The sequence below is a fragment of the Phocoena sinus genome, chromosome 3 (assembly GCF_008692025.1).
Source record: "Phocoena sinus isolate mPhoSin1 chromosome 3, mPhoSin1.pri, whole genome shotgun sequence".
NCBI lineage: Eukaryota > Metazoa > Chordata > Mammalia > Artiodactyla > Phocoenidae > Phocoena > Phocoena sinus.
This window is the reverse complement of record NC_045765.1, coordinates 80,927,290-80,944,044: the sequence shown is the minus strand read 5'-3', so window position 1 is coordinate 80,944,044 and position 16,755 is coordinate 80,927,290. Positions and strand designations below refer to the sequence as shown.

The following is a 16,755-nucleotide window of genomic DNA, read 5'->3' as shown; positions in this document are numbered from 1 at the left end:
CCGCATACCGCAAAAAAAAAAAAAAAAAAAAGAGAGAGAACATGTGTGTAGAGAGCTCAGCCCAGTGCGCAGCTCCCTGTGAGTGCTCAGAGCGCGGGGCAGCAGACGGCGAACGTCGAGGGGATGTTGAGGGGCGGAGCTGCCGCCGCCCGTCAGCTCCCGCGTCTGCCTCCGGGCGCCCTCGGCTTGGCTGCAGACCTCACACGGCTGTGTTTACGTCCTCAGGAGTCTGCGGACGCTGCCTCCCCAGCTCTGTCTCTGGCTGAACTGAGGACGGCGTGCAGTGACAGCGAGCTGGCCGCGGAGTTCGCCAACGCCATCCGTCGGTAAGCGCCCTGCTCACAGCCCCGCTGCGCAGTTTATTCCAGGAAGTTTATTCCAGGAGTGACGGCTGGGTGCCAGGTTTTCCCCGCATGCTCCCATTACAGGCTGCTTGGGAAGGAGGAGGCGCCCATACGGGCTTCTTTGGCCCGGACCTGGAGGCCAGAAAGGGGAATGACGGGGAGAATATATACAGTCATTTCACCTCCAGGTAGAAGAGGCCTCTTTCTGTACTTTCTGGTTGTGGTGTGGCATTGGCTAGAACCTCAGGACTGTGTTAAATGGTGAGGAACAAATCAGGCATCTTTTCATATCACTGGGATGGAATATTGCGAGTAAATTTTGTTGGATCTTTAGGGAATTTTTAACAGTTTCTTTGGCTGCTTTATACATGGATCGTATTTCTCAAATACAGAGGTAATTAAGTTGACTGAAGGAAAGAAAAAAAAAAACAGGCATCTTTATCTTGTTTCTAGCTTCAGTGAGAATGCCTCCCTCCCCATCTCTGGCTCTTTCCAATCAGACCACCTCATTGTTGATTCACTGCTGGACGTTTTTCCTCTATTGCAGCTGTTTCTTTCCCTCTATTCTTTCTCTCTGGATCTGTCTTCCATATTCCTAAGTTTTCATACTCTCACCACCCTTCTGCACTCTGTTCTAGAGGAGGGCTGTCCAGTCAAAAGGTAATGCAAACCACGCCTGATGTCCTAAATGTCCTAGGAACCACATTTAAAAAGTAAAAAGAAACAGGTACAGTCCACTTCAATAACGTATTTCATTTCACTCATTGTATCCAAGATATCATTTCAAAATATAAATCGATATTTTTAAAAGATATTAATGAGATATCTTATTTTCTTTTTTTTTTTACTAAATGTTCAAAATCTACTGTAAATCTAGTAAATTTACACTTACAGCCCTTCTCAGATCCAAAGCAGTCAACATTTCCAGTGCTCAGTGGCTCACGTGGCCATGGCTGCCCGATCGGATAGTGCAGTTCTGGGGAGGTTCTGCAGCTCTGTTTTCCAGCTCACTCGTTTATTCCTTAGCTAGAGCCATCATGGTGTTTGGGTGATGTGTTGAGTTTATTTTGGGGATGAAACCTATCATCTCTTGTGTCATGATATGATATCTTCTTGCGCTTCTCTGAGGATGTTTATTATACTTATTCTGAAATGGTATTTTGTCTACTGTAGTAACTTTCCTCACATGTGAGTTTTTAAGGTTGAGTTTTGTGACTTACTCTTGGCTTTGGCTCACAAGCTTGCCTCCTGGGCTTTCTATTCCTCCCGGCTGTCAACGGGTCTCTAGGCCGCATATCTGACCCAAGCGTCTGGTCCACTCCGGTTCTAATGGCCAGCACCTCTCACTGAAGCACCTCTGAATCCCTTTCTTCCTTTTGTAGCAGCTTGCTTCTGTGTGCATTTTGAGTTGTGGTTTCCTTTTTCAAGAAGAATAAAAATCTGCCTTTCCTTTTTTATGATTCCTCAGGGTTTCCGGCAGATGAAGAGCACTCCTTAGTTTCCATCGTGCTTGAGGATTTTGTTAAAAGTACATTTGCCGTCGTTTCTGGGGATTTGGGGTAGGAGGGGAAGGCTACAGTGTGTGCTCAGGCTGCTGTCTTGGTCCAGCCAGGGCTGTTTATCTTATAGTGTAGCCTCCAGGCTGAGGGTAGATTGCAGGCTGCCATGTGGGGAACCTCACTACCCTCCTGATTTACTCACTGCCACTTTTTGTCTTTCCTTCCAAGTTGTAATAGCTCAGTTTTTACATTGCCAGTGCCTCTGGCCATGTGGTTAAATGGTAATCGCTTTGCTTGAGGCGGGAAGAGAGAAGCTGCAGGGAAAATACCCTCAGCTAATCCTAATGATGTGATTGCACCAGAAATTTGGGATGCAGACCACCCCCTGCTGCCAACGGGGAGCCATTTGGATATTGTATCTGTAAGCTAAGCCCCTGCATTTTTCAAGTTCCCCGAACCTCAGAGGCCTTCGCTGGCACAAGCAGGATGCTGCAGGTTCTGCCGACTAAACATAAAGGGATTTCATTTGTTCTGTCAGTCACAATGGATTTCCAATAGCCAGCCTTAAGTTGCTTAGCATGGATTTCTAATCAAGCCCCAGATATATGGAGCCAAGAAAGAACCCACAGGGCTACAGGAAAAAGGAAAATAACATAATTATACTGTAAATATAGCTTAGAAAGTGGAATCGTCATTTCATGAGGATATATAATACAGACACCTAAAGGCTGGGGTTTGGGGATGTTTTTATTTTTAAAAATCAAGTGGAAACTACCACCATCTTTGAAGATATTAAATCACCGCCACACTAGTGGTTGAGTCCGTTGAGGGAACCTTCCCAGAATTTTCAGACATATTCCTACCTTGGAAAAGGACGGTTCCAAACACCGAAGCTGTGGGCCAGGGGAACCAGACTGAGAAGAGCAGGTGTGGTGAGGGGGATGGAGCAGAGGCTAGGCATGGACTTTTCTGGAGGAGAGCCCCTAGGAATGTGCCTTGTGACATTCTAGTCACTGGTCCTAGGTTCCTGCCCTGTCCCAGCCTAGTCTCCGCAACACCTAGCGGGGCTGCAGCCTCGGTCGGGCCCCTGCCCTGCGACCCTGCTCTCTCGGTGTGTCTGCTCCCAACTTCTTCTGTTTGGAACAAAACCAGGCCTCCGTGCAATCACACATTTACTGGCTACCTCCCATCTGGTCTGATTTCATTCCCTCCACTTCCATGGACGTTTATTATAGTTTATTGGCTCCGGGGTTGCCATAAAACCCCATCTGGATGACCAGGTTTCCAAGTCTTGCACGAGTTTTTTTTTTTTTATCAGGGCACCTTGTCTTCGCTGTTGTCTGCATAGGCTGCGTGCTACAAAACCCTTCTTCATCCCAGATCCCTCTCTTGCTTGTGGTCCTAGTAAAATTTAACCGAACCACCAAAGAAGTAAACTATACAAATGCGGTTAAGGAGAGGGAATTTTCAGAAATGAGTTTTCTTTGTACTTCACGTGGTATTCATGTAGCGTGCCTGCGGGAGCCGAGCACAGCTGAGAGGAGCAGACTGTTCCGTCTTCGCCATACTTAGAAAGCAGCGAGGGGCAGGTGGTGTTCTCCATATGATGCGGGAAGAGGGGGGGGGGTGCGGGGGGGGGGGGGACCGGCACTGCAAGGCCCAGCTGTTTCCCAAGGTCACACAGTGAGGCAGCGGGGAAATCGCAGGCCCCGCCCCCCGCGTCTCTGCCGGACCCCTGCGTGCTGGCAGAGGTTTGCTTGCAGGTGAGTGTGAGCTGAGCCCGCTTGTGTGGGCTCACCTACACCTGGACCTGGCATAGTATGCATGGCCTGGGCAGACGGGAATCCCTGTGCTCCTGGTACACAGCCGCCCATCTGTCCCCCGAAGGCTGAGGACACGTGAAGGGCTGGTGGTGAGGGCGGACTTCCTCAGATGCACCGAGCCCAGGTCGTTGCGGTTAAAAGGTAAGGATGCTGTGCCCCTCAGTGCTGAGGGACAGGGAGGACTCGGGAAAGGGCTGTGACGTGGTGAGCAGCAGCGTGTAGCGTCACCTCAGATGATCCCACACCCCTGTCCCTGGGCCCCCAGGCAGGTCAGGACCAGCTCCATCTCCCACCCAGGCACCGCAGAGTTCGGCCGCCCTGTCCCTGCAGGAGGCTGTGCTCATTTAGTCACAGGCCCGCCAGGGGCTCTGCTGAGCGCTTCGGGGCACTGGCAGCTGCCACCTGTGCCTGCAAGTGCCAGATGGTTCTCTAAAACGCTAAGTGAAGGCAATCAACAAATCACAGCGGCCGCTCTGTCCGGTGACAGGATGCGCCTGACCCATCGGCAGAGAAGGGACACTTAGACTTCCTTTCATCTCTGATGAGTTACAGGCGAGCCGCTGCTGCCGGGAGAGGGCTGAGTGTCAGATCCCTGTAGGGAGACATCGGGGGCAGGTGGACCCCGACTGGCTAGGGTGGTCACAAGAGACCAGATCTGGAGGACGTGGATGTGCCCCTGTGGGGAGTGGAGCTGGGCCACCCAGGAAGATACACAAGGCAGCGTCTCGGAGTTCAAAGAGACGGAGTGGGAACTCCCCGGTCAGCCCTGGCCCGTGGGCCTCCACCGCTGGGTGAATTACTCCTGACGGAAGGGGCTCCAGATGACACATGAACCCGCAGCGCTGACACAGAAGCCAAGCAAAGAAGATGTTTCAAAGCAAGGAAGCGACCACTTCAGGTTGAGGTGGGTTAAGAAGGGGAAAGGCAAGAAGCGAAGACAGCTGGTGGGAGAAGATCGCTGTGCAGAGAGGGAACTCTGGGGGAACTGTCTCTAAGAAGGAGACCCTAGAGCGCATCTGTGTGCACCTGAGGATGACCCCTAAGAGGGGGCCCTCTCAGGGTCACAGTAACTTTGCAGGATGCAGATCTGATGGTACCCTCACACTCGAGTTCCTCTGCTGTGTAACAAAGTACCACAAGCTTTGCAGCTTGAACAATGCCCATTCATTAGCTCACAGTTTCTGTGGGTCAGCAGGGCACAGCACGACTGGCTTCTCTTTTTAGGGTCTTACAAGGCTGCAGTCAAGGTGTCATCCAGGGCCCTGTTCTCATCTGGAGGCTCTTGGGAGGAATCTGCTTCAAAGCTCGTTCTGCCTGTTGGCAGAAGTCAGCTCCTGGCGGTTGTAGGGCTGGCATCCCATTTTCTTGGGGCTCTTGGCCAGGGGTGACTCCTAGAGGCCTCTAGAACTTCTGCACAGACTTCCTGGTCCTCAAAGCAGCAAACACCTCCCTCTTATCACATCCCTTCCCTGCTTCAAATCTCTTTCCAGGAAGAGCCCAGTCCTTTTTAAGGGCTCACCTAAGTCCGCCAGGTCTACCCAGAATCATCTTATCCTAAGATAGGCTCTTTGGGACTTTAATTACATCTGCGGAATTCCCTCACAGCAGCACCTGGATGACTGAATAACTGGGAGGTGTGTGTATCCTAAGGGGCCAAACTCTCGGAGGCCATTTTCGAACTCTGCCTACCACACCTCATTACCTAAGACCTTCCAGTGACTCCGGCTGTCTGTGTCCAAGCTCCTTCGCAAGTGTGTGATCTGACCCCTGCCTGCTTCTCCACCCTCGCCCTATCACATGTCCCCTCCCACCCTGAGCCACACCAGGCCGCCCACCCTCTCTGTGCCTCTGGGGCTTCAGTGCTGCTGCTACCTCTGACCTCACACCACCAAAGCCCACGTCCCAGGCACTCACAGCACTGTGCCTCTTCCCTGTCTATAAAATGTTTATTTTTTGGTTCTCGTGAGCCCTGATTTCGTTCTGTCAGAGGACACATCATTGCTTTGTTTCTTATGTGCCTGCCTCTTCTTCCCCTGCTTCACCCCCTGCTGCCTGCAGGAGAGTCCCTTGTGGGGGGGGGGGGGGGTGGGCAGGGGTCATGACTTACCCAGCTGTACGACTCTGGTGACTCTGTTCCTTCTAAACGATCCCTCAGTGATCTCAGCCGGACTTCTCTCTGCCCACTGGACATCTCCCCCAAATATCAGGCTAGAGCCTTAAAACACACCATGTCTCCGGGCTTCCCTGGTGGCGCAGTGGTTGAGAGTCTGCCTGCTGATGCAGGGGATATGGGTTCGTGCCCCGGACCGGGAGGATCCCACATGCCGCGGAGCAGCTGGGCCCGTGAGCCATGGCCGCTGAGCCTGCGCATCCGGAGCCTGGTCGGCGGTGGGAGAGGCCACAGCAGCGAGAGGCCCGCGTACCGCAAAAAAAAAGAAAACACACCATGTCTAAAACAGAAATTATAATCCCGTTCCCTCCTGCCCTTTGAAATTGGCCTCTTTTTCAGAATTCCTATTTATATTTAAAAAAGTAAATTCTTCTAGTGATCCAGGATTATAATTTTGAAGTCTCCCATCTCTGTCTCTTGTCTGCAGATTGTAATTTTTTTTTTCCATTAAAATCCCATCCATCCCGTGCCATTTGCATTGCCTTCTCCTGAGTTTAGCCCTCAATCCCTCAGGACTCAGTAGCATCCCGATGGGTCATTCTGCCATTAGTCTCACCTTGTGTTCTGCCACCAAGAATACCTGAAAACACACTTCTGATCATGCTGCTCTGCAGATACACCTTCAGTGGCTTGGCCTGCAAGATCATCTGTAGGTCCCTGACTTAACTTCCTAGCACATATTTCAAATGTTTCCCTACACGTAACCTGCGGTCCAGATTCATCTGGGCAGTTCATCTTTCCGAGAGCATGCCCTCTGCTTTATCCCCCCACCCTGCCCCATCTCTCTCAACCTGGGGACCCCTCCTCTTCATCCCCTCCCGTAGGACACTCATCTTCTGGAAGCTTCCTGTGTCATCTCTTCTCTGCACCCCTGATGGTACAGACCACTCATTGTCCATCGGTGCCCACAGAGCACATGGTTGTCAGCGGGCCTGAGAACAAACCACAGCAGTGAGTTCAGATCCGTGTCCGAGTCCCAAAAATACCTGCCCAGCTCTAGAAATCTTCCGGATTTCTGGGAAAGAACAACTGGCCATGAAAGGAAGGAAGATGGCACTGATTGACCCCTATTTCAGCAGCTATGGATTAATACTGTTTTTGAGCCATACACATAGTGGGTTGAAATGAAGAAGGAACTGGTTGGAGTCCTTTAAAGAGGGAGACCCCACTGAGCAGACAAGCAGCATAATCTTCACCATTTTATTAGTAGGACCGTTATTTTTAAGGGTGCTGTTTTATTAAACTTGCACTTGCTGATTCTTCCTATGTGGCTGATTTATAAGAGCAGTCAGGCAGTGGAAGTTGTGCTCAGAATTCCATAAATGCGCAGGGGTCTGCAGGACGCTAGTGGAATACAAAGTGCACCTGTGAGTTCATTATCATGTCAACAAATGACTGAGCTCCCGAGCCGGCCTCAGAGGGCACAGGGAAAGACCAGTGCCCATCCTGGGGGTTGCGGTAGGCGTTGCTTGGATAACTGAGGTTTCTTGGTATTCCTTTCATTCCCCCCACGTTCCAAAAGCTCAGAGAAAAGGCCTTGCCCTGGATCACATAAAGGCAGAGTGATGGAGAACATCCAAGCACCCTGTAGCATGGGCAAGGCAGCAGCGTGCAGATGTGCAAGACACATGGTCGTAGGGCGGTCTGGGCCGTCATCTTGTGGCTACTCCTGGCAAACTCGCCCCAACACAACACCTGCGGAACATCATTAACTGGGACACCCCCTCCTTAGTTCCACAGGCCTGGGCTCTTCACCAGAGAGCTGTCCGCTCTGTCTCCTGCCCCACTGTCTGCTCGTTACGAAGCAGCATACTTCAGCAAGATGCTGAAGAGCAGGCTCGCAGACAGACCCCCGGGTGCATCCCAGCTCCGCAGGCGAACCTGGCGAGTCTCTTCTCTGTGCCTCAAGTGCCTCATCTAGAATACTGATAGAGTACTGACCTCCAAGGCTTGTGGTGAGAAATAACTTCATCCTTGTAAAGGACTTAGAGCTGTTACTGCTGGCTGGATTTTCTAAAAGAGAAGTAGTTATAGACTGTAATGGCTACCATGAAGGAAAGAGAGTCATAGTCTCTGCGGAGATTTTTTTTTTCCCCAAAAGAAGTAAATATAGGTTGCAATGAATAATGGAGGAGTGACAAGGTGCTGGGATGTCATTACCCTGGGACATTTGTTTAGATGGGTGGTCAGGGTAGGCTGTTCCGAGGAGGTGATATTTAAGCTGAGATGCGAAGGAGGAAAGGTAGCCGTGGGGAGGAAGTTCATCCCAAGCAGAGGGGACTGACTGCACGGGGTTCCGTCCTGGGAAAAAGCTTGGTGTGTGCTAAGAATGGATAGGATTCCAGGGTGCGAGGGGGAGGGCGATACCAAAGACTGGGTCAGGCAGGGCCTTTAGTCAGAGTAAAGCCACGGACTTTATTCCAAGTGCAGGGCAATAATACGATTTGAGTTGTCATATTAAAAACTTCCTCTGGCCGCTCTGTGAAAGCTAGACTCCGGGGTACAAAGGTGAAGCAGAAACACCAGTTAGGAGGCTCCTGTGGTTGTCCAGGAGAGACATGATGGCAGCTTGGGCCTGGGTGGTGGCAGGAATTGCACCCATTTGGTAGGTGGGGTTTGCTGCTGAGCGAACGTGGAGGACGAGGAAAAGGGAGGGTCAAGGCTGACTGAAGACGGGTGTCGGCAACTGGGTGAATGGCCTTGCCGGCCTCTGACAAGCGAGGAAGCGTGGGTCGGGGAGGCCGTCTCAGAAGGTCTGCTTTGGACACGCTGAACTGAAGATGCCTGTTAGGTAGAGATGTCACAAGGACAAGTCCAGAGCTCCGGGGAAAGGCCTGAAGATTTAGAAGTTTTTAGCATGTAGGTAGTTTCTAGGAAAATAAATGCGAATGGAGAGAATCAAGTCAAGAAAGGGTGGGGTACAAAATGGGGTCCAGGCCCAAGTCCTAAATACTCCCAGCACGTAGAGGTGGAGGAGAGGATGAGGAACCAGGGCAGAAGGCCTCATGGACGGCCGGGGAAGTGGGATGAAATCCAGGCGCTCGGAGAAGAGGAGAAGGTGCCGACAGGTAAGATCAGGCCAGAGAGGGACCCTTGGATGTGTCAATGCCCAGATCATCGGTGGCCTCGTGAGCAGCTTCAGTGGAGACAGAAGCCTGGTAATGGAAGGTGAGGAAGAGGAACCACATAGGCGGACCATTCTCTCGTTGTCTAATTCCACATAATGAGCAATTACAAAGGAATTCTAGGGCTTCCCTGGTGGCGCAGTGGTTGAGAGTCCGCCTGCTGATGCAGGGGACACGGGTTCGAGCCCTGATCCGGGAAGATCCCACATGCCGCGGAGTGGCTGGGCCCGTGAGTCATGGCCGCTGAGCCTGCGCGTCCGGAGCCTGTGCTCCGCAACAGGAGAGGCCACGGAGTGAGAGGCCCCCGTACTGTAAAAAAAAAAAGAAAGAAAGAAAGAAATTCTAGGCCCTGTGGCTGCGACTCCCTGCGGTTTGGTGTGATTACAGCTCCTCTGGAAGGTTTCCTGGCTGGTGCAGCCACTGCCCACCTCATCAGGCCCGGGCTCTTGCCCTGCCTCCCCAGCCTTCTCATTTGGACTTAGTGATTAAAGCACTGTGGCTGGCCTTTTTCTTTGTGGGAGAATGCAGCCTCCTCCCTGATGGCCCCGAGAACCCTGCTTCCAGACCCCTGGGCACACTGACAGCCTCACTGCAGAGGCCTGCGAGGCCATCCCCTGCCCAGGCTGCCCGCCTGGATTTTCTCGTCACCAGCAAACTCCCACTGTGAGTCTGCCTCTCACTTCCCCTGTGTGTATGCCACTGCTGACAACTACGCTTCAGTTAAAAATAAAAAGCACTTCCGGCTGCGTGGCTAAAGTAAGATTCAGAGGACCTTTTGTGACCAAAGATGAACCTGGGGATGGGGTGGAACCTGTAAGTGAAACCCACGTGTGTGCTGGGGGCTGTGGGTCTTCGTGGTGAGAGTAGGAGCCAGGATTGTCTTCTTGCTGCTGTAGGTGCATATTCCTGAGGGTCTGTATTACAGAGTGTGAAGACACAAGGAAGGGATTACACAGTTCTGGTCGTTCCGGAAAACACTGTGTGAACGCATTACCATGGAGGGGCAAGTGGAACAGGTAGTGTTTAATTTGTACTTCCTCATCTGCGCGGAGCCTATGAAAGTGTTCTTTTAGCCTTGTTACCTAGACAAACCACAGAAATTCTTTCTGAACTGAAAGCCAAGCAAATTTGAATCAGAAACTAGAAGGAACAGGAAATGAATGGTTAAGGTTCCAAAGTGACTTGGATTAGCAGGTTTATGGCTCTCAGTGTTTTTCAGGTCATCCTTTGAAAATCAGAGGAAAGCTGTGGTCTTCAGAAAAGTAGAACCGTGCCTGCAATTGTGCATAAAAATTCAGAGAGTTCAAGACCACATGCAGCTCATTTGTAGCCCCAGGTAAATAGCACTGCTGCCTTACCAGAGTTTCCCGAATTTGCACGATAGTATCACCTGAGGCATTCTTTTTTATTGAGGCATAATAGACATATAACATTATATTAGTTTCTGGTGTACAACGTGATGATTCAGTATTTGTATATATTGCAAAATGATCACCATAATCAGTCTAGTTAACATTTGTCACCATAGTTACCAAAAAAATTTCTTACTTGTAATAACTTTTAAGATCGCCTCTCTCAGCACCTTTCAAATACACAGTCCAGTAACATTTAGTCACCATGCTGTACATTACATCCTCGGGACTTATTTATAACTGGAAGGTTGTACCTTTTAACCCCCTTCACCCATTTCGCCTGCCCCCAGCCCCACGTCTGGCAGCCATCAGTCTGTTCTGTGTATCTATGAGCTTGCTTTTTGTTTTTTTAGATTCCACATACAAGTGAGATCATATATTTGTCTTTGTCTTATTTCACTTAGCATAATGCCCTCAAGGTCCATCCATGTTGTCGCAAACGGCAAAATTTCACTCTTTTTTATGGCCGAATAATATTCCATTGTGTATGTATCCCACATTTTTATCCATTTTATCCACTGATGGGCACTTAGGTTGTTTTCATATCTTGGCTATTGTAAACAGTGCTGCAGTGAACATGGGGGTGCAGATATCTTTTCAGGGTGGGGATTTCATTTTCTTTGGATAAATATCCAGAAGTGGAATTGCTGGATATGTTGGTTTTAATTTTTGGGGGAACTCCCATTCTGTTTTGCATAGTGGCTACACCAGTTTACATTCCCACCAACAGTACACAGGGTTCCCTTTTCTCTGCATCCTCACCAACATTTGTTATTTCTTGTCTTTTTTTATAATAACCATTCTGACAGGTATGAGGCAATATCTCACTGTCGTTTTGATTTGCATTCCCCTGATGATTAGTGATGTCGAGCATCTTTTCATATGCCTGTTAGCCATCTGTTTGTCTTCTTTGGAAAAATGTCTATTTAGATCTTCTGTCTTCTGCTCATTTTTCTTTTTTTAATTTTCTCTTTCATTCAAACCCTGGCTTCTCATTTTTTAATCAGATTGTTTTTTTCCTATTGGGTTGTATGGATTCTTTATTTATTAGATACATGATTTGTAAACATTTTCTCCCATTCAGTAGGTTGCCCTTTCATTTTGTGGCTTCCTTTGATGTGCAGAATTTTAGTTCGATGTAGTCCCATTTATTTATATTTGCTTTTGGTGTCAGATTCAAAAAATCATCACCAAGATTGATGTCAAGGAGCTTACTGCCTGTGTTTTCTCTAGGAAGGAGTTTGATGGCTTCAGGCCTTACCAGGTCTTTAATCCATTTTGAGTTAATTTTTGTGTATGGTGTAAGACAGTGATCCGGTTTCATTCCCTTGCATGTAGCTGTCCAGTTCTCCCAAGACCATATATTGAAGAGACTGTCCTTTCCCCATTATACACACACACACACTTGGCTCCTTTATCATAAATTAATTGGGCTCTCTATTCTGTTGTATTGATCATGTGTCTCTTTTTATGCCAATACCGTGCTGTTTTGGTCACCTGGAGCACTTCTTTTTAAATTTATTTATCTATGGCTGTGTTGGGTCTTTGTTGCGGTGTGCAGGCTTCTCATTGCGGTGGCTTCTCTGGTTGCAGAGCATGGGCTCTAGGCGCATGGGCTTCAGTAGTTGCAGCACACGGGCTCAGTAGTTGTGTCTCACGGGCTTAGTTGCTCTGCGGCATGTGGGATCTTCCCGGACCAGGGCTTGAACCCGTGTCCCCTGAATTAGCAGGCAGATTCTTAACCACTGCACCACCAGGGAAGCCCTGGAGCACTACTTGAAACTGCACTTCCTGGGTCTCAACCCAAACCTACTGAATCAGAATCCAGGGATACCCCTGGTGCTGTTACTATAAACACATGCTCTAGAGCAGCACTGTCCGCGAGTAGCATCACATGAGCCACAAAGGCAAGCCATGATGTGTGTACCTACATTTTCTAGTAGCTACGTTAAAAACTGTAACGAACAGGGAAATTAACATATTTAGCCCAGTGTATCTAAAATATTATCATTTCAACATATGATCAATGTTTTTTCAGTTATGTTACCGTCTTTTTTTCATATTAAGTCTTCAAATTCCAGTGTGTATTGTACACTTACAGCACATCTCAGATCAGACTGGCCGAGTTTCAAGTGCCCAAATGGCCTCCTGACGCCTCTAGGCTGCGTGTGGGAAGCGGCCCTAGAGTTGCTGCCGCGCAGGGGTTTAGCATTTGTCCAGACAAGCGACACCAGAGGCGTGACTCGTACTGCAGGCGTCTGCCTCACTCAAACAAAAACAGGTATAAAGTAACTCACATTTTAGGTTTAAGTTTGAGGTTTAGCCTGTCTTTATAGCTTTAAATAAATCAGCATCATAGTTTTCTACCCTGGTGTTTGGACAGCAGTTCACTCTCATCTCCCTCCCTTCTGGAGGCCTAAGGGGTTCTGGGGACAGTTCTCAGCTCCCGGAGATGGCTTCCCACTCCCAGCCCTGTCCCCGTCTCCCTTCACCCCCAGCCAGGGTTGGGAAGGGTCTGTGAGGGCCTCTCTTGCCTTCCTGGGTTCCATCCTCCATTGGAGCCTGCCAGTTCTGGAAGGTTCCCTCCAGTCCCCAGGGGCCTGGGCCCTTCGTTTTGCGGGAACTGGGATTGCCATACTCGCCCTTTGGGGCTGGGGCAGGGATGCAGATGTAATTAGGGGGGTGGGGAAGAAGCCGTATCGCTCCAGGCAGTTTTATGTTGTGAATTTGAATTCATGGTTAGATTTTAAATTCCCTTCGTAATTTTCTTCTTTCCTTTTGCACTATTAATCGACTTCAGAATAAAGATAAAAGAATTTGAAACAGTAACAAAACGTAAAACAAATAACCCTTCCCTATTCTTTGTAGCCAGAGGGAAGAGGGGAGAAATCTTTCATGCTCTCCTAACTTTCCCTCAGCTGACGGAGGGCTGCCTGCAAGGCTGAGGGGATGGGCTGGGGAAGGAGGGAGGAGCCGCCCTCTCGAGACCCATTCTCACTTATGGTGGGAAATGGTGCCACTCTGGGATTCCAGTGGGAAATGCAGCCAGATCTGAGATTTCCTGGTGGTCGCTAGGGCCCAGGAGAAACCTCAGCAACCAGGAGGCACTAGCTGGAAGGCTCTGCGGGGGTGGGGGGCTCCAGCTCCCTTAGGGCTGGTGGGAGGAAGTCACTGGGCGCTATGCACACTTATCCTCACTCACAGAAGCAGGCCTGGAGTTTTGTGTTGCAATTCCTTTCTTCATTAATGAATTTGGGAAGCTGGAACTGCACTTACAGTAGCTGGAGGCAGAAATGTTTAAAGATTAGATACTTGAAAAGCCAGGAGGGGGAGAACCACTGAGCACCTGAGAGTCCTCCCCTTCAAGGTCACCCCCCAGGCCCATCCTACAGGAAGCACAACTGATAGACTCCACACACACTTTACAAAAGCATCCAAAATTGTAAACACTTCGAGCAACTCGAAATGAGTCAGGTAGAAAGTGAAAGCGTCCCGTCATCCCCCTTCTGGGAGTTCAGCACTGTTGAGTGTTTAGCCTTCTAGTCAGTCACTACAGTATATCAGCTTTTCACACATTTTTGGTTGTTTCTGCAAACATGACATCCAATGGAACTCACCCTTTTCGCTTGGCAGTGTATCAGCTTCTCTTCCATGCCAGTGCACGTCAGTATGCATGCTTTATTAACAGGGTAGATAGAGCATTTCAAGAGAACCACTAGGAGACCATGAGTGACTTAACCAGCCCCCTGGTTGTTTGCCATTCTTAAGCTTATAACCAGAGCTGAAGTGAATCCAACTGTCATCTCATGTATAGGAACCTACACTCATACTGTTTCTGTAAGAAAAATTCCTATAAAGTTTCTTAGTCAAGGGATGGGTTCATTTTTTATTTTGCTAGATGCTGGCAAATGCCTTCCAGAACCATCGTGCTAATTTACATTCCTCATACACTCATGAGTTGTTTTTAGAGGAATTTCTTCCATAAATCCTGGTTACTCGGTATGCTCCAAGGTATCCCATACCTCCAGTGACCTGTTTTAACATCTACTGTCACTGTGAAACTATCCCCTCGCACGGCACTCGGCACTTGGGATACATCAGGGAAGAAACCAAATAAGGTCCTTGCCGCCCTAGAGCCTGCATGCGGGTGGGGGAGTCTGCTGAGCAGATTACGGCCGACTGTGCCGAGCGTGCCACGTGCGACACAACGCAAGAGTGGCGCCGTGCCTGTGATGGGGACCTCAGGAGGGAGGAGGGCGGTCGGTAACGCCTCCCAGCCCAGGTCTGTGCTCTCAGGGGAATTAGAGGAAGGCAGTAAGCTGACTTGGACACCAGAAACCTCCCAAGTCACTTGTCTTGGGTCCCTGCAGTAGTAAAGACCCAATGGAACTTGAAGCCAGGGACTGGGGGAGTCGAATGAGCGCGAGTATAACTTCCGTACTTGAAATGTGATCAAGGACTTTCAAAATGAGAATACCAATTCTCCCTCTCCCCACGACCGTACCTTTTTTATTTCGCCTGGTAGGACTGTGTTGATTTCATCGAGACGGGGAACTCATCCCAGGTAGGCACCCAGGCCAGGTTTTATACTCTTGTGCGCGGTTTCAGGAGACGCTTAGCACACTTGGGAAAGAGCACGGAGACCAGGACAGGGGTTTGTGGTCAGACTGCACTCTGCTTGCTGAGTATCTGGTCTGCCCACAGCAGGAAGGAACTTCTCCGTCTGGAAGACGAGAAACAACTTCCTGTCCTGTTCCTTGCAACACGCACTTAGATCTCTAAAGGGCCCTTATCGTTTAAAAGCAGACTCCAGCGGGCCTTCGAGAGACTGCGGGGGTGAGGTGTTCGGGCTCTGCAGAGGGGCGCTCTTGTGCTCTCTGGTGTCTCCCCCTTTGGTCTGTACTCCTGCCTTGGGACTTGGCAGGCTAAGCCTTCTCCTCTCTGCCAGGGCAGCAGCCATCTCCATTCTCTCACGTTACTCACAAACATGCTGCACCTCTCCTTGATACAGAGAAAAGAAGTTAAAAGGCCAGAGTTCCAGGAGCTGGTGAGTGCCTTGGAAAGACTCACCAAGAGCATGTGAAATCCGACACCGAGCAATCGGCGGAGTCGGTAAATGACCTAAAGCGAGCCAACAGGTAAAATTCCTCCGTTCGTAATCCACAGTAGTGCTGTTGGACTCGATACACCAGGGAGATACGTTTCCATAATTGCTGGAAATCAGCTGTAGAGAACAGTGAATCCTCAGCTGTCTCCCTTAGAGCCTGACCCTTCCTAGTGGTATGACTTCCAGTGTTCCACAGAATACCTAAGAAATGCTCCGTAAGGACAAGTCCTTGGTTCAGATGTGTCTGGGAGATGCAGCGACTGTGTCCCTTCCTAACACTTCATATAGAAAAAGGTTCTGAGAAGTCATTCAGTTTAAAAAAAAAAAAAAAAAAAAAAAAAATCAGCCTTTTTTTTTGAGCAGCATTCAAAAATCGGGTGGAACACTTTAGGGAGCATTGCTCTAAGACAGCAGCCGCAAACGTTGTGGGCTCGTGACCCCTGTAAAAAAGTAAGGACCTCAAAGAGTTCTGTTCTTAAAAATTATCTGTCTTGATAAATTTCATCTGAGAAACTAAAACAAATTTTAAGTTTTTATTCATGTACAAAAAACCCCACAACTCACTACATAGAATACAAATGGCATTTATTTAAAAAATTACTATTTTCCAAAAAATAATTAAAAGAGTGGCACTGTTTCTACAATTTTACAAATATCTTTAATGTTTGGTTTAATTTAGGACAGCTAGATTCTCACATCCGCTTCTCCAGGCAACATGTGGTTTTGAAACACACTGAGGAAACCCAGCTTCGTGTACATCTGTAGTTAGAAAATAAAGGACCTCACAGATTTCCCTTGAGAGGGCTTTGGGAGTACTGGGGGTCGGTTCTCAGACTACACTTTGAGAACCTAACAGCATATGGAAGGGATCTGGGGTGCTGTTTTGGACCAGAAAGAGTATGGGGACTTACCTAGCTCTGGGCTCAGCCCCTGCCCTCTTCCCCCAGAGGCCTGTGTCCTGTGTTTGGCTGGCAGCATTAGTAGCTTATGGCCTGTGTGCTCTGAATCCCGTCAGCCCAAAGCATAAAGGGGAAACGGTTGGTGCCTCTCTGTCCTCATCCTAGGTGAGGTGACTTAGACTGCAGTGTGTGAGGAACTCCCTCCTGCAACTGCCACTGGACCATGCTGCGAGCAGCCATGGAACAGCAAGTAGATCCACTATTGGTATTTCCATGACAGATTTCTGGAATTCAGCTACCTTTTCTGCTTATCTGTTTTCAATGTGGCCAGTTTGGATTGTTGGTTTAAATCCCTCCCAATACGTTAGTGACAAGC

At 49.2% G+C, this 16,755-nt stretch overlaps 1 protein-coding gene across 1 annotated transcript in view; it reads left to right on the top strand.

The window, feature by feature from the left end:
* Positions 1-16,755, top strand: part of MCC (MCC regulator of WNT signaling pathway) — a 443,929-nt gene that overhangs the window by 421,442 nt on the left and 5,732 nt on the right. The window contains 3 exon segments of the mRNA XM_032626783.1: positions 226-326; positions 15,387-15,453; positions 15,456-15,511. Of these exon segments, the coding sequence (XP_032482674.1) occupies positions 226-326; positions 15,387-15,453; positions 15,456-15,511 (224 nt within the window).